Source organism: Condylura cristata, unplaced genomic scaffold, assembly GCF_000260355.1.
Source record: "Condylura cristata isolate star-nosed mole 26May11 unplaced genomic scaffold, ConCri1.0 scaffold00025, whole genome shotgun sequence".
NCBI lineage: Eukaryota > Metazoa > Chordata > Mammalia > Eulipotyphla > Talpidae > Condylura > Condylura cristata.
The window spans coordinates 17,278,368-17,302,500 of record NW_004567126.1 but is presented as its reverse complement, the minus strand read 5'-3'; the positions used below and the strand labels follow the sequence as shown (position 1 = coordinate 17,302,500).

Below are 24,133 nucleotides of genomic sequence, written 5' to 3'. Positions count from 1 at the left end.
TTATTGTCTTAGCAGTAGAGGTAGCCTTGGGTCCTTTGTAAATGCGATTAATTCACCTTCCAGGTTGTTATTCAGATCACTGACAATTGTAATGAGCTCTGTGAGGATTAAAGGTCTTATTTTGGGTTGAGCTCGAACCATATATTTGCACATTTGGGATTTGTTTCACTGGCAATGAATTTTATCGTTGATCCTGATGAAAAAATATTCTGTGTCATTACCCTGTTTTTCAAATTGAGAATTGCCACTGAAAAGGAGGCAAGCGTAGTTTGTTGCGACTTCTTCCTTTTCTGCTTCCTCAAACCTGTTGTTACATCATCTTTTCTTGAAACTATCTTATCTTCTCAAGAGAAATAAAGCTAGTTTTCCTCCTCTAGTCCTTGCTATCTTTTTCTGTTCTCCACTTTTTCATTGGAGATTATTAACAGGAACTGTGCCAACCTATCGTTATGTATCTCTATTTTACACTCATTTTCCTCCAACTTCTTTCATTTATTTATTTTTTTGCCTTGTCCATTGTGACGATCACACTCTTCATAAAGATAACACAGTAGGAGTTGAGTACTTCTACCTTTTCTCTGTTACCCTTTGTCTTGGCCATCAGAATGCTGATGCTATAACTTTCTAGCTCTTTGTTTACTTACTAGGTAACCAATTCACCATCCCACGAAGTCACTAATCTACCTGTTATTTTGGTGATTGAGCATGATCCTTAATCCATTTTGAACTTGGGTTGTCTAGCTGCTATTCCTACCAGTTACCAAGGAACTAGAAGAATGACAGCTAGAATGAATTAGATTGCTGCTGCTCTTCTAAGTTGTTGCCTTTGGTTATGACTTTTCATCTTTAATGCATTCTTAAATCTCTGGACTATCAAGGGCCTTTGTGTACACATGACTGTCTTAAATTGGATACCGACCACTGTGCCTCTTAGAGTATGTGATTATAGCATCCGCCCCCTGTGTCATGGGTCCTGTGTCCTCTTTTGTGACTATTAGGAAATCAGAGATGACTTGGTTTGTTTTCTCGCAAGATTCTTGTCACTTCATCAGCAGAAGTTCTTCTTTTAGAATTGAGTCCAGAAAAGATGTTCCCTTTACTGTTGCTGTTGATAATGTGACTGCTCTTTCCCCCCAATTCCGAAAATATACCAATTTATTCTTAGATGCAAGGCTGCGTCTGGTCTTGTACCAGCTTATTAGTGCCATTGATGTGTTCTTGGGAACCTCTTAAGAAAGAAGATGATGCATTTCCTGAGGTTCTAGGGTTTAAGGAGCTCTTAAATAGAATTAATGAGCCAACGAGCAAATAGATAAACTTCCAGAATCATTTCAGACCAGACAGATAGCTCCCTTCAAGTCTGGTTAATGGGCCAATGTTGCTGGTTCAGTTTGCTTTAAAAATGGTACCGGCTCATCACACTGCTACAAGAAAGGGGTTGAGTCAACTTATATCTCTTTCAAAATAAGCTAAAACCAAACACATTTGTCAGGTGAGACTCTGTCCTCTTTAAAAGCAGTGTAGAGGCTATTCCTTAGTCTCCCACAGACATTCACTGTGGAGTCTCAAAATCCACCTCTTGGTTTACCCCTGTAGTCTTCTTGTAGAGGTACCAATTTTTTGTAATCTCAGTGACAAAAAGTCTTTGGAGTCAGTGATGTTATGAAAAGATTTATGTCAGTTATTAAGATCCTGAGTAAAAGTGAGTTCAAATGTGTAAAGGTGAAGGAAAGGCTCTGTATATAATTAGGGTTGAAGAGTGTCCTGATAACCCTGGTTGAGCATCTTACCATCCTACTGGGTGATGAAGTATCAGGTGGATTTTCTCCCTTTTCTCTGCCACCTTCCCTTCCTCCTCCACCACTTCCTCCTCAGTATAAAAGATATTTTTAAATTAGTACAATTCAATTTTTTTTTAAAGATTTTATTTATTTATTCATATAGAACTGGGGTACAGGCCAGAGATGCGGAGGGTGAGAGGATTCACCAGAGACAGAGTGGGGAGCAGAACAGGCAGATCGACGAAGTACACTGCTGAGGGGAGCAGCGGGTGGGTCAGGAGAGGTCTGCCACGCCATGTGGACTCCTCCAGGGCAGGCGGGAATTGAACTCATGCTGAAGTGGCTTAAGCTTTGTAGTGCAGTGCTTTAACCCGCTGCGCCACCAGGGAGGGCCAATTCAATTTTTTAAAAGATTTATTCATGCATACAGAACTGGGGAACAGGCCAAAGGCACAGGGGGTGGTGAGAGGATTCACCCCAGAGACGGAGTGGGGAGTGGAACAGGCAGATCCATGAAGTACACTGCTGAGGGGAGCAGCAGGCACGTCAGGAGAGGTCTGCTACGCCATGTGGGTCACCTCCGGGGCAGGGGATTGAACTTGCACCGAAGCAGCTGCGGCTCGCTTGCAGTGCTGAGCTTTAACCCACTGCACCATCAGGGAGGGCCACAATCCAATTTTTTAGAGATTGCTTTCTTGTTCAGTTGTAGCTTGCCTAGACACACTTTCCCTCTAACTTTTAATATTTAAAGCCCCGGAAAAGGTGTAAAATAAAAAAAGATCACTCTATACAACCTTCACTCAGAACCAGCAATTGTTAATAGTTTGCCAATTTGCTTTACTGTCATGTGTATGTCTTGTCCAGCTGCCTATATTTTTTCCTGAATCACTTGTAAGAAACTTGCCCTTCATAGCCAAATAATTAAACACACATTTCCATAGATAGATAGAATGACATCACTCCTAAGAAAACTAAAATAATTTCAATATTATAACTATAAATATTTTCCTCAGTTGCCCTGTATTTGTAACATTTCCCCCCCCCCCCATCCAGGGTTCAGTGAATTTTCACATACTGAATTTGATTCTTACATCTCTTTCGTCTCTCTTAATCTATAATATTCCTTCTGCCTTTTTTTTGCTTGTTTTCTATTCATAGCCTAATTTTTGTTCTTAACACTCCAGGCCCCTTTCCCCAATCAGAATGTCTCCCATTTCTAGATTTGTCCGCTTGTATAGGGTAGTGTGGAGATGGTGTATACCTTAATTTTTGTTCTTAACACTCCAGGCTCCTTTCCCCAATCAGAATGTCTCCCATTTCTAGATTTGTCCGCTTGTGTAGGGTAGTGTGGAGATGGTGTGTATCCTCAGTGCTTTACCCTGTAGGCATATGTCAGATTATCCCACTTTGGCGATGCCAGACTTGGTGAAGGCTGAGCTGTAAGACCCACTGTAAGAATACCTCTCTCCTTTCTATGCAGGGTTTTCCCCGGTTGATAGGTTTAGCTCCTGTGCGAATTCTAGTCCTCCAGCATGCCTGCACCTAGTGGCTTTAGAAAACAAACTTGATCCTGGATGGTTTGGTAATGATAGCAGAGGTTACAGAATGCTCATTTTGTTCATTTTGTTCCCAACATTTATTAGGTAGTCTTGCAATGGAAGAAAGTCTTGCCTCTCTGTCTTCTCTCTTCCTATTACTATTGTTTAGAGATCTGTACTATATTATCCCACAGTGGATAATAAGCTGCCATCATCATTTATTCTTTTCATGGTCAAGCTTTCCTAAATTTGGCCACTTGAAGCCCCATTAGACTTCTGTGTCCTCTGAGATGACTGTTCTATTCCCTAATCACTTTCTTGCTTTTGGCCATCACCTAAAATTATCCCTGTGCTAGTCCAGGGTCAACCATATCTCAGGGAGCTAAGTTCCTGTTTTCTGTGAATGTTACTGGAAACCCGGCCCTTGTCCTGGAGACTTTAACTGCAGATGCTCTTAATTGCTCTTGGGCAGATACAGTACCAATGAAGGGGAGACCTGGAAATCGTTCATCTTCTCCGAGAGGCCGGTGTTTGTGTATGGGCTCCTCACAGAGCCTGGGGAGAAGAGTACCGTCTTCACCATCTTTGGTTCCAACAAAGAGAACGTGCACAGCTGGCTGATCCTCCAGGTGAACGCCACCGATGCCTTGGGTAAGCTGGTGCCTCCTCTGCTATTTTCATAGAAATATTCATCCAACAACGTATCAGTGGAGATAACTCTGTACTTGGAGGAGCTTGTGATCCATGGCGAGAGGTGGGCAGATAAGCAGCGAGTGAGCAAGCAACAGAGGCATTTACCCAGGCATCCCTTGTGTTCTGTCCATGCCTTCATTTCCTACACAGTCATTGGCACATAGTAGGTCTAGTTATATACGTGTTGAACATGTGAATGAATAAGTGAATGAAAAACACTCTTGGGCAAATTCCATGCCTAACTCCCATGTGACAGGCAGCAGCCAGAAGGTGCAGCATCCTCTCAAAGCGAGGAACACGGCACAACTCATTAGTCTAGGCATGGGACATGTGCCTGAGCAGGGGGAGCGAAGCTCAGTGCGTCCCTCCTCCGCTGGCCTGCAAAGTTGGCTTTCACCCTCTACATTCCTCTATGTTGTTTCGGATGCTGGGATGCTCCGTATATTCCCCTGCTGTGATACCTAGTCAGTTTCTACTATTGAGATCCCTTGTCACATTTCAGGCACTGGGTGATAATGTCCCAACAAGAAGACCCCTTTGTCCCCATTGTGTGTCCAGAGCAAAGCCACGTCTCCTATAAAATCATCATACTGTTGGAACCATCTCCCAGCACCTAGATTCTATTATAAATCCTCAGGAACACAGACCTGCCCTCTGGAGTTACGTTCCACACGCCTGATGACCTTAGTCAGGAGCTTTGATAAGTTATTGCTGGTTAAATGGTGCCACGTTGGCAATAGTTCATCAGATTCAGTAGCATTTAAATGAAGATGCACATACGGGAAGGGTGAAAACATCAGTGTAGTCACAGGAGTCCTTTGGAATAACTATAGAAACCGCTTGACTTGACTTTGAAATGTCGGTGGCTAGGCGAGTGAGCTCAGCCTCCCTCCACGAAGATCCTGCACCTTCCAGGCGGTGACAGCAAGCAAACCTGTCACTTCCAAATCACATGTGCTCATGCCACCCCAGCAGCCATTGCGTTCTGTTCGTGTCTTCATTACCTACGCAGTCATCGGCACATAGTACATCATTCACGTACTCACTCACATGTTCAAGGAGGCAGGTGGGAGCTGTGCTCCTGAGTGACCCCCTTTGCAAGATGCAGCCCCCTGCCAGATTCTTTTGGAGTGGACACCCCTAGATGCCTGTTTCTAAAGGGAACTGTGGAATTTGCTAAACTACTTGAGTAGCTGGTACCACCAGCGACTTGCTTCTCCCAGCCTTTTCAGTCTGATGTCTGTGTTCTAGGGGGCTGCCGTTTTTGTGGGTGTGGGTGCTTTCTAGGCCCAGACAAGCCGCTGGAGACTTGGGACTGTGCTGCAGGGGCCTGTGCTCACGGAGCAGCGGCAGGCAGCGAGTGATGGGTTGGGGGCGCGGCCAGGCCAGGACACCCCACAGAGGCATGCCTCAGTGCTGCTTTTCCTTTCCTCAGGGGTCCCCTGCACAGAGAATGACTATAAGCTGTGGTCACCATCTGATGAGCGGGGCAATGAGTGTTTGCTGGGACACAAGACTGTCTTTAAACGGAGGACACCCCACGCCACGTGCTTCAATGGTGAAGACTTCGACCGGCCGGTGGTTGTCTCCAACTGTTCCTGCACCCGCGAGGACTATGAATGGTGGGGTGTTCTCCAAGGTCTGGGAGGAAATGGTCTTGTTCACTCCACAGTGCGAGGAAGCTGACTGGGGAAAGGCAGGGACTGGAAGGAAGCATGTGTTTATAAAGGCTCTGGCGTGTGCCCGGGACCCTGTCGGCACTGGCTACCGAGGTGCTGCCATTCAGCTCTTCCCACCATGAATGGGGTAGACGTGTTGGCTCCTTAGGATTTATTCAGGATTAGGTCACTCTGGTGTTTATTTCTGGAGTGGAACCCAGAGAGGGAACCTATGGAAGGTTCCACTGTAGGTCGCTTTTTGCTTCAGAGTCCTATTCCAGAGGGAATTTATTGCTTTATCTGAACTGAGGGGCTGTTAGTGTGTATTTGCCGGTGTGTTGGTTCTTCAGTGAGCTTAAGGGTGCCGCTGAGAACAGTGGGAAGAGATGAAGGTGCGTGCAGCTGTAGCAGGAGATGGAAGCTGTGTCAGCTTGGAGCTACAGCATGGGCAGGAGGGTGGTGACTGGTGGCTGTGGGGGTGTCGGGAAGGTTCTGGAGGAGTAGCTCATGGAGCATGTCTGTCATGGGCAGCAGTGTGAGGGTGTGGAGGCAGAGACAGGGAAATGGTTGGGTGTTTGCTGGAGCATCTTGTCAGGAGTGGGTAGGGTTGGAAAGGGAGAAGACACTGATAAGAGAACATGATCGAATAGACGGGGAGACTTGGGACTTATTCTGGAAGCAGAAGGGCATCTGAGGCTGTGGAGGAGAAATGATGGTCAGTTCAGAGCTCAGCTTTAGGGAGTGGTCCAGCACAGAACACCCAGGCTCTCGGAGCCCCTCCACCGGCCCTGGTGTCTGTAATCCAGTTTGACATCATCTTGGATTAGCAGGGGTGTGGTGGCTGAGACACACAGGAGCTGAAGTTTGCTGTGGGAAGCCACGCTTGTCTTGACTAAAGCGAGACGCCTCTGGTGTGTTCTCATCCAGAGGTTTGAACCAGGCCACTGGTGAATGTTGCAAGCTTTGCAGCCGTGTGGACAATGCTGCAGCCCGGTGAATGGGTACGGCTGAGGTCCCATCGAGCTGTGTTCACAAACCCAGTCTGCTGGCTTTGGGCCATCCTGTGTCTGGAGCTATGCTTGTGAACCTGAACTTGCTCAGAAGTCACTGAGGATCCTGCCACAATTCGGGCTGTGATGGCTTGGCCCCAGAGCACCTGCTGGGAGGCCCCATCCTTCCCCTTGGGAAGCTGCCTGGTGCCGAGTTAATGGCCTAGGCAATTTCAAGGCCAAGCACAGAGCCGAACGGTGCTCCCGGCATGCCTCTGCCCCCTTCTGCTCTCTCATTGGCTCCCCGAAATAGCAATTTTAATCATGAAAAAGATTTTGGTGCCTTCTCTTTTTGTTTAATTAAACAGAATTAAATTCTCTTTATGGTAAGCACATGTTCCAGAGAAATACATTAAACATGCAGTTTAGTGTTTGTTTTTCTTGAAGTAGCTCTTTCTTCCTTTATCCTATCAATCACTACAGAATGAAATGAAATCAAGAAAATGTAAGACGATGTAATGAATGTTTGATTTTTTTTCACTCCCCTCAGGGAACTCTTACATTTTTTGTTCTAAAATCTTCCAATTTCCCCAACTATGCCCATACCAGGGACTGATGTGCCATCCTGGTTAAAGGGTCTGGCCCCCCAACTTCCAACACCCACTCCTAAGAACAGGGTGCCGAGTCTTAATATGACAGACCAGGGAAGCTACCCACCCTGCCTTGCATGGCGTTGGGCTTCCTGCCAGATGAGCTTATGGGTGACAGCCCTGTGAAAATGGTAGCATAAGGGGTGTATTGACTTCAGACCACCCTGCTGCTCTTCTGCTTATGATGGCTGCCAGACCTGGGAATGTCTAGTGGCATCAGATGGTGGCAGAGGTGGGAAATGGTCTGAAGATGACAGAAGAGCAAACTAGAATGAGAGATCGTGCAGGGCCTGTTATTAGTTATTAGAATAGCTGCTGGGTGCTGAGTGTGTTTGCAAGTCCATCACTTCTGACGGTCTTTCCAGATCTCATTGGGAAGCCCAGCCACTGGTCTTGTATGCTGCATGATCTTAGGGGTTGTTTCTCTCCCTTCTTAGCTGGCCCACATTGCCAGGAAGTGTAGCTGTCGATGTCCTGACTGCAGCCCTGGGAAACAGTGCATCTTGTACCTCACCATTTATATGTGTATGCAAAGGCACAGCCACACATAAATAAAGCAGAGTTTTGGGAGGCGGTGTTTACTTTTACATGATGAATTTTGCAATCTTCTGTTCTGTGTTGGGGAGGGAAGAAGCTGGTCTTGACCCTCGAAGTATTTACACAGTCCGCCAGGTCACGACCCACAACTGGGAGAACCTGCCTAAGACAGAAGCTTTGCATTGAAGGCTCATAGTTAGCTAATGCTCCAGCTACTCCAAAAAATTCAAAGCAGCCATTCAGTCAAAACTGACTTAATGAGATCTGTTTCATACAGCAATAAAACTGCTTCCTTTTGAACTCTATGAGTTGCTAAATGTGGATTATGACATAATATACACATGAACCACCTTGCCCTGTCCCTGTTAATACCTTCCCTATAGTAGATATTCAATAAACAACACAGTGAGCGGAATACAGCAAATGAAGCCTTGCAGGGAAAGCACATCAACGTGGAAAATCCCTTTGAATCAGGGATTTATGGTTTAAGCCGGGCCGGGAGGAGGAGTGCAGCTGCTTCTGCTGGGGTTGTCAGATAAGGGCAGTGAAGGCACAGAGCTGAGGGCAGAGCCGAGTCCAGAGCTCGGAGCCTGCTTCTTGCTCCAGGACCCTGCCATTGAGCGGGGCAGCTTGATGGAGCGGGGACCTCGCACCCAGAAGGCCCCTTGGCCAGAGCCCTGAGTCTGCCAGTGCAGGCTGAGTCCTAGGGTTCCGTAGGTGCTGTGTGGGCGGCTTAAACAACACTGAATCCTGGTTCAAAAGACGTATTTTGAATGACTTAGTTTTTCTGACCATATCAAGGAGAAAACAGCCTACCTGGCGCTGTTAACGATTTTACATTTGTGAATTCCTTTCAGTAGAGGGTTGGCAACCTGAGTCTGGGGTAGGGTGCTGGCTCGAGCTGAAACGAGAACTGTGTTTTCAGCAGGCTGCTCGGTACCACTTTTGTCTCTTTGTGGTGTAGGGTAGTGGCTTTTCAGTTCTGGTTTTGATGTCAGTCTCCTTTGGGAAATGGATTTATCCCTGTGTGAGTGAGTATTCTTTCAGGGCCATGTCAATGCACACGTGGTGGTAGGGATCTGGACCCCCTAACGGAGCCCGTTGCCTTTTCAGTGACTTTGGCTTCAAGATGAGTGAAGACTTGTCCCTGGAGGTGTGTGTCCCGGACCCTGAGTTTTCTGGGAAGTCCTACTCCCCGCCTGTGCCTTGTCCCGTGGGTTCAACTTACAGGAGAACCAGAGGGTGTGTATGTCTCTCAGTGTTACCATGTTGTGGGGGGGGGGGCGGGGGGGGCAGGCCTGCACCTGCCTTAAGAGGGCATGGGGGGACAGTTGGTGCCTTCATGCTCTGAGTGCTAGAATGCAGGCTCAAGTAACTTGGATGATACTTAAAATTAGAATATTGGTAAACTCTCCTATTGCTGTTGAGGGAAAAAAATGTAAGTCTGGAAGCTGTTCTGCAGTTCTAGTTATATATATGTTAATTGAAACAAATAACATTACATGTGCATTACAACACTGCCTATGATTTAGGGGTATAGGTTCACCCCTCTTCAAGGGTATAGGCACACCACAACCACCACCAAAGCACCAGTAAATCCTCCACGGGGCTCCCCTCTAGCTGTCTCTTTAGTCATGTAGCATGCACACATCTTCATAGGCATTTGTTGAAGATAATGCATGTAAAATCTTGCCTAAGACAGCACCCCAACTTGGCTGGACTGCCTGATTCCCTGCAGGACCAAGTCAGAATGGCCAGCCCTCTCCTATCTCCTCCTCCTCTAAAAAGTGAGCAGATGAGCTCTGTTTCCAGGGATAGGAAATAAGTTCCCAATCGTGATGCCTTCGTGGCTATTCATGTTTCTGACCTTGCTCTTGGGCTGGCGGTGACAGCTACCGGAAGATACCTGGGGACACCTGCAGCGGAGGGGATGTGGAAGCCCGGCTGGAAGGAGAGCTGCTCCCGTGCCCCCTGGCAGGTAAGAGAGGCGGCTTCTTCCCTTCGACACCTCGAGATGTCAGGAAACATCCTCCTCCCACCCAGGTCTAGCCTGTGGCTCCCCTCACTTAGTGAGGGGAAGGATGGGCTTTTTCTTCCCGAGCATGGCAGAGCCTCCTCTCGCTCGTCAGCTTGGTCTCTGGACTAAATGAGTTCTAGCCTCTGCCTTTATGGGAGTGGAAGACACCATTTAGGGAAATCCTTTATTGTACTGAAAAATGTTTGCTGTTGTGTGGTAGGTGAGGGTGACAGAGCTTGAATGTCCTTGATCTTAGTGTCAGAGTGGAATAAAGAGAGACCTAACCCTTCTTGGAAAGCAGTTAGGTGTTCTATCTTTATATAATCACAACTAATATTTGAAAGGAACTTTACACATTTTTTTTTAAAGATTTATTTTACTTACGCATACAGAACTGTGGTATAGGCCAGAGGTACAGGGATGGTGGGAGGATCTACCAGAAACAGAGTGGGGAACAGAACAGGAAGCTTGCTGAGGGGAGCAGCAGGCGAGACAGGAGGGGTCTGCTGTACCATGTGGGTCAGATCCTGGGCCGGGGATCGAACGTGCACTGAAGTGGCTGCAGCTAGCTTGTGCTGCGCTTTAACCCGCTGCACCACCAGGGAGGGCCTGGAACCTTACGCATGTTAATGTACTTTACGGTGTGTAATGACTTTAGTCTTTTTAAGTAGCCAGTGAAGTAGGTCTGATCACCGCTATTCTTTTTACATACATTAACTGTGTTCATGCATTTAAGGTCACGTACCTGGTAAGTGCCAGCTCAAAGTCAGACTCTAAGCCCCATGTTTCTACTTGTACACCACCAATATGTCCTATTGGTGTCATTCTTTTAAATGATTATTACGCATTATTTCTTACTAAGAAAATCTTCAGAGAATGTATGTACTATAAAGACATAGTATGTTTCTAAACACTTAGAACTGATTTCTTGGTACATGTTGAGCTGTTTGTAATTTAGAAATGAAATCACAATACCTTAAAGTAGTTACTGTTTGTGTACCTTTTCCTCACTCTCTTTTGAGTTTTTGCTCATTTAGAGCTTTCTTATTCCCTCCGAGTGCTACCTTCTGCTCACACCTCTCTTGGAGGTGAAGGTGGACCGCTGGAGAATATTCCCTGCCCCCTCAGAGGTGCTGTTTAAGCACCGAATGATTCGGAAGCAAGCGTGTTGGCCTCGTAGGCAGGCCAGAGTGCTGGCTCCCTCTCTTTCTGCTTGCCAGCTTGCCCTGGGGTTTCCCATGCTAAGCTCATTAGTCCCTTAATTTAATCTTCCATCATTACTACAGTAATTAACATGCCTCACTGTGGAGACTTAAAAAGAACACAGCTTCAGCAGATTCCCACACATGAGCAGATCATATTCAGATACTAATCTCTCAAGAGCTGTTGCTTGTGAGGACTTGGGTTAGCAAAGTTGGACTGATTGTCCTAAAGGAGCTGAAGTATGTACATTGGTAATAAGTATTTCTGAAGGTAATTCAGTGAGGGACACAACAGTTTGTTTAAAGTCATTTTGGCGGTTAGGAAAGCTATTCTCTCTTCTGATCAGAGAAGATGAAACAGAATGAAGTGGGAGTAAAGTTGCAGATTAGACCACTTCCTAACTGTCAAAGGCAAAGGTGGAACAGGGGTCAGGGAAGTACCCAGAAAGGAAGAGGGTTTTGCGAGACTGATGGAAACATAACATCTTTGTAAAGATGAGGTCATCTGGACATCTGGAAAGATTTTTAAAAATGAAGTACTTTTTCCTTCTCTATGATCACTACGTGCTCATGGATGAATGGGCTTCGTCACAGGGCCTGTCCGTTCTCTGCTAAGTACATGTAAGTGTACAGCAAGCATTACATGTTACCTGCGCGCAGATCCAAGCCGAGTATCTCTGGGCTCAGGCTCTGTTGTAAAGGCTGGTGTGTTAGAAGAAACCAAAGCAGCCGGATGAAGTGTGAAACCATTAGACAGGGTGAGAGGCTGCAGTAATGTATTCTCCCTGGCTTCACCACTTTTATCTTGACTGCCCCCTTCTGTGTGAATGACAGTGGGGAGGTTTTCTTGAAAACCCAAGGTGAGATCAGCTGTTATGTGGTGGTAGCTTAAATAATTTCAACATAAGCCCAAAGGGTGAACTTTCCTTTATTGAAATGGGAGGTGGAATTAATTTTCCGGTGTGTTATCTGTATGGAGGCCTTATAAGGCAGGAGGCTAGCACATGCTCATTCGTTGAAGGGATGGCAAGAGAGCATGAGAAACAGACATGAGGCAGCAGAGAGACTCAGATGTACATCTTGGTCCTGTTTCCAACATAGTGTCCAAATGGATCTGATTTGCTGCTCACCTCCAGTTCCCAGGAAGAACGTGGCTGTTTGCAGACTGTTCCTGAGTGGTGGGGAGGGAGCAGTGAACTCTTAGTTGCTAGCTATCTGATCTTTTCAGTAAATCTCTTAAGCTCTCTGGGCCTCTATTTCTTCATCTTAAAAAACAGTCCTCTTATTATGTGTATCACAAAAGGCAGCAAAGCGCAGTGGTTAAGAACACTCTGTCTCCTGGCTGAATCTTGGTTCTGCCACTTCTATATTTCATCTGTGCTCTCATCTTGCTCATGAGTAAACTAGAGCTAAGAGTAGTTCTTCCATTATGCCATCATTGCTCAGCTTAAAAAATGCTGGTAGGTCATGAGTGGTGTGTACGTAGAAATAGAAGCTTGGTGATTATGTTAATAATTTTGTAAGCAGCCAAGAATAAATGTGTTATTGTTTTGCAATGTAACTTGAAGTCATCAATGCATGTCATGGTGAACAATATTGAGGAGGTAAGTGAAGAGATTAGAAAAGTTAGTTACTAATCATGGGAATAATAGTCTAATCTACAAGACTGTGGTGCATGGCATAGGGCATGACAACCTTATACACCTTCTTGGTCTTCATTCTTTTTAAAGATTTATTTATGCTACAGAACTGGGGTACAAGCCAGAGGTGCAGGGATGGTGAGAGGCTTCACCAGAGACAGAGTGGGGAGCAGAATAGGCTGACTGATGAAGCACACTGCTGAGGGGAGCAGCGGGCGGTCAGGAGAGGTCTGCCGTGCCATGTGGGTCACCTCCAGGGCTGGGGATCGAACTTGCACTGAAGCGGCAGTGCTTGGCTTGCAGTGCTGCGCCCTTAACCATTGCACCATCAGGAAGGGCCCTCAGTCTTCATTCTTACTTGATTCTCGATCCTTCCTAAAGTCAATGGCAACGAGTTTTGTGTGAGATAAACAGGTCAGCATCTTGGGCGCCCCTCCACCCTGAGGCCCCCTTCCCTGATGTGTTGTGTGTCGTGCAGAGGAGAACGAGTTCATGCTCTACGCCATACGCAAGTCCATCCACCGCTACGACCTGGCGTCGGGGGCCACCGAGCAGCTGCCTCTCACCGGCCTGCGGGCAGCGGTGGCCTTGGACTTTGACTACGAGCGCAACTGCTTGTATTGGTCCGACCTGGCCTTGGACATCATCCAGGTGAGTCGAGGCTTGGTCTGGCTCTGGGGGGCACTTTGTGGCCCCCCAATCCTGATAGCTGCTTTCAGAATGGTGTGAGGGAGTAGACAGTTGAGCTTTGCAAGTCGTCCTCCTCTCGGGCCAACCGATGAAGCTGTTCAGTTTCATGGGTTAGTATTATCTTTCCCTGCCTATGTCTGTTCTTGGAGGAGGGACACAAAGGAGCCCCACGCCTGAGCCTTGCTCCTCAGCGAGATCTCATGCTGGGTCCAGCGTTACAGGGTGATGAGTACTCCCCGCTGTACTCCCTGCCTCTGCAGGACCTTTCCTCCCCGTCCATGGCATCATGACAGCTGAGAGCCCGCACAGGCCAGGTGGATACTCTGTACTGAAGCCATACATTTAAAGGAGGGAGTTTTGTTCTTTATGCTCTGCCTGTGCAATCATGTTGGAAAAGCAGTTCTATCAAGTTGTAGCTGGGCTTCTAACCCAACAGACATTTTCCCAGAGCCTGAGGGCTGGCAAAGGCAGGACAGCAGCTGTCCCTGCAGGAGCACCTGATGCCTTAATGCTGCCTCTGGGAGGAGAGACCCTGGAAGCCCGAGGGTGGTCAGGCCAGAACTTGAAAATAACCACAGCCTGGCCTCACTTATTTTAGAAGCAGACAGACTCCTGCATCTCCTTACACTGCAACGTTGTTACCATGAGGCAGTGTGGATGAGCAACCAGTGCTCTTCACTTGCAGAGGGATAGAAGAAATTATGTTTGGTTTCATTATTCTACCTAAAACGGGCAGCCTTCATGCAGCTTAGAAATGTTTGATTAAAAACCGCTTCATTCCTCTGGAAAGTTTATTTCTATAAAACGCCTCATCCCTGTCCAGTCAAGCCAGTTGACGTTGGGGTTAGCTCGGCAGGATGTCACTTGAGTATTTAATGTTTTCCCCCCCCCCCCCTTTCAGCGCCTCTGCTTGAATGGGAGTACAGGGCAAGAAGTGATCATCAGTTCTGGCCTGGAGACAGTGGAAGCGCTGGCCTTTGAGCCCCTCAGCCAGCTACTCTACTGGGTGGATGCTGGTCTCAGGAAGATTGAGGTAAGTAAGGGTGTCCCCGTGCCGACCTGGGGTCAGTGAGCAGGGCATGTCTGGCTGCAGGCCAGATTCGACACAGAGGTTGGAGCCAGTGTTCAGTGTCTCTGGAAACTGTGAAGATTCCTGAGAATGGACCAGCTGAGCCTCTGGGGAAGGAAGAGAAGGGAGATAGTCATGGAATTAATTGCTCAAGGCTGCCGAGCTCCCAGAGAGAACAGGGCACCTGAATCTCTCAGACAGATGCATGCAGATAGCTGGAAGTCTGTGTATGGCCAGCAGAGGGGTGGCCGTGGTGACCACGGCAGTGGCATGGTGCTGTTCTCGCTGATGGAGGAATCAGGCCCTGATGGTCAGGAGGTCATCAGTGCTGCCCCTTGTGGGGCTGGCGGAACCACTCACAGGGATCCCTTGAGCCCTGTCTCACAGTACCCCTTAGGGCAGGTTCTCCCGTCACCCCCACTTCACCTACTTGCAGCTTGGCTACCCTAGGCAACTTGAGAGCTACATATGGCCTCTGAATGATGCCAGCCACTGTCTCTGGGAATGCCACTCTCCCCTTGTGCAGGCTACAGCTGAGGCCGGCGAGCACTGCCGCGCCACCTCCTTATGCTCACTGTGTGGGGCCTGGCGTGCAAGGTGACGGTGCCCCTAGAGACAGCGAGACACAGAGGAGTTGCAAGACGGCAGGCACCAGCTTGCGAGACAGACCTGGGTTCAGTCCTTGGTCGCTTGGACGCTTCCCTTTCTTCATCTGTAAGACAAACATTCATTTCTGTGCTCAGTGGTTTGAGAAGTGCTGAATGAGAGAGAGAACCATGTCAGATGTGGTTTTAATGTGGCAATGTTACCTGGGTAGCAGACTTGCCTGTTCTGATAGAGATTAGATTTCAGGGCAGGAAGCAAAGTCATGGAGAAATGAGTCCCTCGGCGCTGCTGCTGCTGAGTATGCGAAGAATGTCAAACAGGCCACGTGGCCTGTGGGAGCAGGGACCGTGCAGCAAAGCAGGCATCTCAGCACGTGGCATCAGAGCTGAACCTGCTGGAGGAGAGGGTAATTGGGGTGCTCACCTCTTAGGGAGGTCGAGAGATGGGGCTCACGGTGCACAGTAGCTGCCTGCTGTGTGTGGTTTTGCTGTTTCTCTCCTTTCATTAATTGTGGTCAGCACTTTGCCAGATTTGAGAAAGATGCAGCACAGTTGCCAACATACCGGAAAACAGTTTGGAAAGAGGATTTGATTGGACAGCCACAGACAGGCCCCCGAGGGGACAGGAGCAGATGAGAGTAAAGGTGTGTCAGGCTCGAAGATCCAGCTCAAAGAAATTGCAAGAGCTCAACTGGGCGAGGGACTGGGGCTCCCACCTGTGGAGACTCCCCCTCAGGGCTGTGACGTGAGAAATTGTTCTGCAGACAGCATGGAGCCTTCGATGACTTTGGTGCGTGGCGTTGCATAGGCAGGTTAAAGGGGTGAATGCATGCCGGACACAGTGCAGGTCATCAACTCCAGGATGCAGGGGGCTGGCTCCTTTGTTAGAACTGTGAGGACTGTCACATGAGCCAGAGGAGGATGCTACTCACTGATTGCACAGAGGGGCAGGTCCCCAGAAAAGTCTGCAGGGGAATCTGGCAGCCACAGAGGCCAAACTGTGGGTAGTTGCTGAATAGGAGACTGCAGCGTGGCCTTTTAAGGGGCACCCAGGCATTTTGCTCCCTTTCCCCATTTTTTTTTCCAGGTGGCTAATCCAGATGGTGACTTCCGACTCACAATTGTTAATTCCTCTGTGCTGGACCGGCCCAGGGCTCTGGTCCTCCTGCCTCAGGAGGGGTAAGTGAACCCCCAGTGGGAGTCAAGGTGTCAGATGCCACATATTCCTGTGGAAATGCAAACTGCTGGGAAAAACCTATTTCTTGTGGTTGTGACTGAAATGAATCTATTATTGGGAGCTTTGACACCATAGTCTTGGCCAGGTAACCCTGTTCCCATTTCTTTAGCAAGCGTCAGGATCTCTCTTAGCGTCCAGGTGTCTCACAGCTGTGGGGCGTCGTTTTACTATTAAGAGCTTCGATGACATGGGCCTGGTTGGTCAGATTGTGTGAGGATCCTTTAAGTTCAAGCACACTGCAAACATTTAGTCTATCCCACCTTTTTCGCACTTCCCAGTGCATGTAGCTTCCTCCCAGAGCTTCAGATGTGGCTGGGAAATGCAGAATGTTCTTTATTACCTAATGAGCTGAAGGAAACATAACCCAAAGGGAAGTTTTGGATTAGCTTTTCTTCCTGATCAAATTGACAATTAAATCTATTTCTTAAAGGAAAATTCTGACAGTGAGGTATATACCTGCTAAAAAACACTAAAAGAACAGTAGCTGACGAAGTAGTCTTTCTTCTTTTCTTACTCTTGACCCTCATACCTGACACTTCATAGGGGTAATCATGATGACCAGAAGTTACATATCTTTGAGAATTAAAAAAGAAAATTCATGTACAAGCACATAATAAAACACAGACATAGGTCAAATAGTATCATAAGATATTTACTATTTATGTTTTAAACAACTTAATATTTAATGTTAATATAAATCTAATGTTAGTTTCAACTGACCCCCTCTGAATGTACCATATGTGTTCTTTTCTCTCTAGATTCACATGGGTGGAGGGAAGTGTGTGTGTGTGTGTGTGTGCGTGTGTGTGTGTGTATTTGGCGAGACGGAGTATTGCTGGTAGTAGAGGCATTTTGTACATCATTTTTACAAATTCTGATTCTTTCTCTAGAGACTCTCCAGTACAGGAATTCCTGCATCAGGAATTAAATGGTTTAGAGTATTAGAATTATAGAGTGTGACAGTAATGCTGAGGTAGCCATCTGGTTGGTGTGGAGGGACTCCTACCTGCTTGGAGCAGTGTTTGAGAGCCTCTTTCCCTCGTTCCAATGTCATGCGTTGTCTCTCCCTGTGTGGACCAGGATCATGTTCTGGACCGACTGGGGAGACCTGAAGCCTGGCATTTATCGGAGCAACATGGATGGCTCTGCTGTGCATCGCCTCGTGTCGGAGGATGTAAAGTGGCCCAATGGCATCTCCGTGGATGACCAGTGGATCTACTGGACAGATGCCTACCTGGACTGCATCGAGCGCGTCAGTTTCAGTGGCCAGCAGCGTTCTGTCATCCTGGACAACCTCCCGCACCCCTATGCCATTGCCGTCTTCAAGGTGAGGGGAAGAGTGTAACAATAATGCTGTTACTGGGATTTGGCAGAGAGATTTGACCAAGTTCTAGAACATTCACTTCTTTCTGAAATGGAGACAGTTTATTTCAGCCTGTACAGGGTGCTCACTGTTAGCATTTCAAAACATTCTTGGTTGAGGCCATTGCCCCTGAAACTTCCCACGTTGCTCTCATCCTTGGCTCCCTGTGTTCATTTCTTGTGAGGTTTGGGCTCCCTGATGACTTAAGATGAGGTCCCTACCACCTTGTTGCCTTTCACCTCCACTTTGTGTCTAGAGGACTAAATAGTTGTTCCCAACAGTGGCGAGCAGGGCGGGACTTGCAGCCAGTGTGGGTACCCCTCAGTAGTTACTTGTGGGTCGTTCCCTCAGTGTGGACGCTTGGTGTCAGGGTAACATCTGACTCTTGCCTTCAGATGCAACGTCCTTGGTCAGGCTGATGGTGCAAATAAGCGCTTCACGTGCCCTGCTGGGCAGAGTTGTCATTCGCACCAAGCCCCAAACGGAGGCCCATAGAACTGAACTAACAAGCCAAACTTCTGTTTTTAGAATGAAATCTACTGGGATGACTGGTCACAGCTCAGCATATTCCGAGCTTCCAAACACAGCGGGTCCCAGATGACAATTCTGGCAAGTCAGCTCACAGGACTGATGGACATGAAGATTTTCTACAAGGGAAAGACCACTGGTAAGGCAGAGTCTTCATCTCCATCGTCAAGCTGATCTCGACAGGGGCTGGGTGTGGGCACTCTGCACTCAGAGTGGGATCTGGCAGCCTGCATCCTTGTTGTCACGACAACATGCACATTATTTAATTTCTTCCTAATGACATCTTAATTTCTTTTCTAATGATACACAAACAGCTGGAAGACGGCATGTTTCTGCCTGCCTGGAGTGTTGGTGCTTGGTGGGTAATTACACCCTCCTCCTGCCTTGGCCCCTTACTGATTGGTGGCGTGGCTTCTGTTGCAGCTGGAGAAGCCCAGCGTGTGGTTAATCCCCAGTTGGCTCCCTGACAGGGAGCAACGCTGAGCTGGGTGTGCAGGCAGCTGTGGCCTGACAGGCATCCGTCTACCTCGTCCTCTGCTTGTCCCGATGACCTGTTCCTCGCGGAACACCCACCTCCTGGTAAATCTTTGTTTAGTCAGATGAATGAACTAGCCCCACCAGGAAACTATAAATAAGGGGGATTGCTTTTTTATTTTTTTTTTCCTCAACAATTTTACTATTGCTCAGCACTCCGTATATGCTCCATTCTGATTAGGGAGTGACGGAGACTTCAGGTACAAAGCCCTGAGCGGCTGGCGCTGGTGTCTGCATCCTTGGTAGAAAGCCTTCTGCCTTAATCGCCTGGTTTATCTTTGTCTTACTGGTTCTTCCAGATGAGAGAGATCTGGGTACTCCCAAGAAGAATAGGACCTTTCTTCTCCCAAGAAGAAGCACCCTTGGTATCTCAACCGTGCTAAGAAGCACCTGAGACTGCTGGCTCGTGCTTATTGTCGAGCTGCTAGGATCTCTGTTCTGGCCTAGACTGTTGATATTGTTTGTGGGTTTTGGCTGGGTGTATGCTAAGAGAATATTGACAAGGGGAAATAATACAGTTATAGATATCCTTGTTACTTTTGGGGCCAATGAAACTAGCTTGAGAACAACCATGGAAAATATAAAGTGTCTTAGAAATGGAAGTCTGTTAGAATGTCTTCACCACTTAGGAAGTCGGGTTTATGGGTTAGGGAACAAGATCTTAGATACAAATTAGCTTTCCCAAAGGTCCCTCACCTAGATTAGGAGCTGGGCTTTTGTCCCATCCTGCTGCTAAGTGGAGGAATCACGCTCCTTCCTAGAGGCGGGGCCTGCTTTCTAACAGCAAGTGAAGGAGACATGCCTCTCAGCCCCGGAGGCGGGATCATGGGCCCTTGACAGACACCTGTGGACCACCTCATCCAGCAAGCTGGTGGGATTTCCAGCATTTCTCTTAAGTTACAGGCAATATGGATGACAGGTCTTCATTTTGACAAGAACTTGTGAGCCTGTGCTTGGTGAACACACGACAGGCCCCCAAACACTGTCCAGACAAAGCTGGTGATTGATCCCTGGGTGCCCCCTCCCCAGTCATGGTGATCACGTCTGGGTCCGTGGAGTTGTGAGCAAGGGGGGTTGGGATCTGACGGTGTGTACTTGCTCATGGCCAACTGATGTTGTACAAACAGAGTGTGATTTCCCGTTCATGCCTCAAGAGTCCCCTCTGATTGAAGCAGCCAGGGCGATTCTTGGGCTCTGGAGAGCATTTGTGGAGTTGCTGTACCAGTGCTGAGAACCCAGACTGAGACCCATGCGGGGCCAGGCCCGCTATGACCTCTGCTGTCCCCTTCTCCATTTTCCCTGGGGGCTCTTTTCTCCATGCAGGCGGGAGACTCCCAGGAGTTCTGCCCACAGACGCAGGGGCTGCAAGTTAGTCTTCTCGAAGGGCCAGTTTGGATGAAGTGAAACTTGTGCAGAGATGCCTACCAGCCGTGATCTCGTTTGCTCAACCTGCTGGCTTTCTCGGGCTCAGAGGGAATATTACAAATTAGTCATGTGTGCTGGCAACTCCTGCTGCAAGGAAGTTTTGAAAACTTTAGTTGTCTCTTCCCACAGTAGGAACTTGCTGTTCCAGGTGTGATGGGACAGCATAGCAGCAACTCTGCTTCTCAGGGCACTGTGTGTCATCACCTCCCTGAGGCCATGTGGATTTGTGTAATCTGTTTATCGCTCCCAAATCTGTGTCTGTAAATCTCCCCATCTGATGAGAATGTGAAAGTTGGATTCAGCAGCTATGTGGATTTCAAAGCGCGAACTTGAAGGAGAGCGTCAGTCATTGTTCTCTCTAGAGTCCCTGCACCAGCCCTGGGCCAGGACCGTGATTTAGAAGTGCTGTGTTTGGACTGATTTTTGTTTATGATACAAACCGGGTTAATTTGGTTATCAGTCAGTTTGGGGTGTTTGGTTATAAATGGGTGTATTTATACTTGCTCATTGCTACATAGCATTATTGGGGTGATGTTTCCTTCACAGGGATTACTCACAAAGCCATCGATGTATTGAGTTGATGCTGTAATGGGTTAAAATATTTTGGAGGTTTTGACGCTGTCCTTCCGAGTTGCAGTAAGCACGTGCTTTCAAGTATCCGTAATGAGAACAAATATTTATTATGTGGTGTGGATTTGATTTTGATAATTGTCAAGTGTATAGACAATTCAGCACGATAATTGCATTTTTGGCTTCTGGAACAATTTTCCAAAGAGGAAATCCGAAAATGTCCTGAACAAGCCCAGGGAAGACGTCTTGAGTGGTAGATGTCTGAGGGGCATCTGCAGAGCGGAGGTGACAGCTGTCCGTTGGGGGGACGCTCTCCCCCTCACTGCCTGGCTACCCAGGACGGCGGTGTGGACACAGGGCTTGCGTCTGTGTTCCGCTGGCTCTGGGCGCGCTGCCGAATCACCTTCCCGCTCTTTGGGTTGGGGCTGATACATGCTCCCCCCTTCTGGACAGTGGTGGTTTTATACCACCCTGCTTGCTCCTGGCCTGCCCGCCTCGGCGGTCAGCAACTCTGCTGCACAGGCTTGGGCTTGCCCCTGGATGCTGACCCCCCCCCACTCTGCAGCTTCGGTGCTTTGTCTCACACACCCTCTGGAAATACTGCACCTCTGGCTTTTGTTGGTCGGGGCGGGGGGTACCCTGGCACTTTGTGCGACATCGTTAGTGACCACCACTCGATCATCACCACCCATGTCCTCTACTGAGCATTTTCCAAATGTTCTTCTGTTCAGTTTCTGGAAGCCTTGAACAGTGTGTTGTCCTTTGAGTACAAAGAACATGTTCTAGATCTTTCCAGTATGGCTTTTCATTGGTGACAGCTCCCCTTGAGCCTGGGTCTCACATATTTGAAATCTGTGGACAGCTTCTGCCCATGGAACAGATAAGGGTGAACTGACTTCTGACATTCCAGCTGGTCGGTCAGCTACCATAACTCAGCCTGTCGAGCCAATCGAGTGATTTGCTGGATGCTTTTGAACAGGCCACCATCTGCTTTTCTCTCTGTGGGTGTGTATTTTATTCGACAGCCTGGCCTATCATCAAAACAACATTGTTGATCTCATTGGGATTTTCTTGTGTTTTTTAAAAAGACTTTACTAAAGGCCATTAGAGAGCAGTATCACACTGCAGCTGCAGCTGCCCAGGAAGGAGCCCCTGGGAGGCTGTTGGTACTGGCTGAGGTACACCAGGTACCTCCATCTTGCCCCACTCTGCTCCAGGTGGGAGCGGTCAGCAGCATCTTCCCTCTGGGATGGACAGAGCTCAGGGGTCCACCGGGCCATTTAGCTCCTGGGTCCCTGGGCAGCACAATGCCTCCTTTGCTGCCTGGGGTGTCTAGAAGATGCTGTAGCTGGGCCCTGGCTGCACAGCCCTGCTATAGATCGGAAAGGGCAGAGGGAGACAGCAGTAGGTGAAACACCCTTCTTAGGCAGTATCCTTGTGCTCTTAAATCTAGCGTGTGGATGCCAGTCCAGTGCTGAGCAGGGGCCGGCAGACCCAGAGCTCCCGGATGTGTCATCACTCCCGTCAGCACTGATGGCCTGTCACTTACCTGTCCTGTCTGCCACAGTACAGGGATGGGTGTGGCTTGGCTGAAATCTTACCTGGGTGGAATATTCTTAGCTAAAAGCAAAAAATAATGTTCATTTCACAATTTGCTGGCTGTTTTGGTTGCTAAATCCCCATGCCATGTGTTCAGATGTTACAAAATGGTTGATGTTCTCTCCTCTACTTCCCAGAAGATGGGGGAGGGCTGGGGTGGGTAGACAACACTTTTCCATTGCGTTCATCCACATGGCTCCTCCCAGGAGTGCAGTGCAGGGTTTAATGGATTCTCTTCGGCACTGTCTGGGAAAGCTGAGCTGGAGGAAAGGTTGGAAGTAGGGTTAGCTCCACCCGAGCCGGGCCTGACCTGGGTTGCTTGCATGCCGGTGCCCAGTGGATGCAATGGTTCGCGCTTCTTTAGCTCACCAGCTGTGCTCTTGCACCAAGGAACTGAGCAGACAAGACCTAGATTTTTCTGAGCCCTGTCATTGCGCACGTGTGTGTTCCAATTAAGGACTTCTAGGGACCAGAAGCTCACTCACGCTAAATCTAGCAAAAGTGCTAGTGAGGAAATAAAGGGGAGGGCTAAGAGAGCTGAAGGTAGAGTTAGGTGAGCCTTAATGGGGGCTGGAGCTGGGCGTGCACCCCTTTCTCTCCTGTCCCTTTCCCCCGGAGCCCTCCTTTTGCCCTTTCTTCCCCATAAGTTGATTTCAGTCTCCTTAGAGTCCACATTGATCATTAGCACCCTCAAAGTCTGTTTCTGCCCGGAGTTCGGCCTGCCCCCGGTGACCCTGGAGACACCCATGTACATGACATTCCTCTGGCAGCTGCAGCCTCCCAGACAGCTTTGTCCGCTCATGGTGTCCTGATTCCAGATTCCCGGGAGTTGTTGCTGATGCCTGGTGTTGCTCTGGACAGTCCTCAGCTGAGGCCCCAACCCCTGGACGGCCCTGCTCAGGGCCCCCGAGCTGGCTGCTTTGCCTTGCTGTTCCTCAGCTCCGTACGTGAGGACACCACATCGGCCGCCTGTGCTTGCTCACCTGCTGGCGTTTGTCTTCTGTGCAGGAAGCAATGCCTGCGTGTCCAGGCCCTGCAGCCTGCTGTGCCTGCCCAAGGCCAACAACAGTAAAAGCTGCCGGTGTCCAGAGGGCGTGTCCAGCAGCGTCCTCCCATCCGGGGACCTGATGTGTGAGTGCCCACAGGGCTACCAGCTGAAGAACAGTACCTGTGTCAAAGAAGGTGCGTCCATTTCTGTTCCCTGTCTGTGGAAGGCCTCTCCCCTTCCATCCTCCTCTCTCCCAAAACTCTGTTCCTTATGTTCTGGGCTCCTGAAAATACACTCGTCCAGGCCCTTGCCTATGGTACTTCACTCCTCATCCAGGGCAGGCAAAGTTGCTTGTTTAAAAATGACAGCTGTGCCTCTAGCCTCATGTCAGGTGACACAGGCATTTCTCGGGGGCCTCTTCTTCCTTTCCTTCCCCCTTTTCTCCCCTCTCCCCTCTCTTCTTCGCCCTGCCCTTCTCTGTGATCACCCCACCTGGAGTTTCTCCAGCCTCTCCTGCTTGTATGTGGGGCCTGCGTCACTGGGCACAGGCCTCACGTACAAGCATGTGGGCCTCACAGTCCACTGGGTCTATCCTAACGGTGTCCTCCACTCTTTCCCTCAGCCCAGTAATCTCTGGAACCACAAGACCTTTGTTGCAAAGGGCTCTGATCTTGACTTCTGAGCTGTGCCTGAGGCTGTGACAACCTCTCCCCTCTCCTGCTTTAATTTAAATACATAGATGTTAACATTTTCTCTGCAGACCTGTTTGGTCTTTCTTCCCTGTCTCACTTTGACCCTTCCCACTTGCCCAAGCCCTGGC

The 24,133-nt window shown here is 48.5% G+C and overlaps 1 protein-coding gene across 1 annotated transcript in view; it reads left to right on the top strand.

Moving 5' to 3' along the window:
* Positions 1 to 24,133, top strand: part of SORL1 (sortilin-related receptor, L(DLR class) A repeats containing) — a 138,538-nt gene that overhangs the window by 69,116 nt on the left and 45,289 nt on the right. Inside the window, exons 13-22 of the mRNA XM_004689165.2 lie at positions 3,792 to 3,970; positions 5,448 to 5,634; positions 8,960 to 9,088; positions 9,739 to 9,824; positions 13,184 to 13,356; positions 14,297 to 14,428; positions 16,157 to 16,248; positions 17,387 to 17,633; positions 18,198 to 18,336; positions 23,334 to 23,507. Coding sequence (XP_004689222.2) covers positions 3,792 to 3,970; positions 5,448 to 5,634; positions 8,960 to 9,088; positions 9,739 to 9,824; positions 13,184 to 13,356; positions 14,297 to 14,428; positions 16,157 to 16,248; positions 17,387 to 17,633; positions 18,198 to 18,336; positions 23,334 to 23,507 — 1,538 coding nt within the window. The remainder of the gene's footprint in view (positions 1 to 3,791; positions 3,971 to 5,447; positions 5,635 to 8,959; positions 9,089 to 9,738; positions 9,825 to 13,183; positions 13,357 to 14,296; positions 14,429 to 16,156; positions 16,249 to 17,386; positions 17,634 to 18,197; positions 18,337 to 23,333; positions 23,508 to 24,133) is intronic.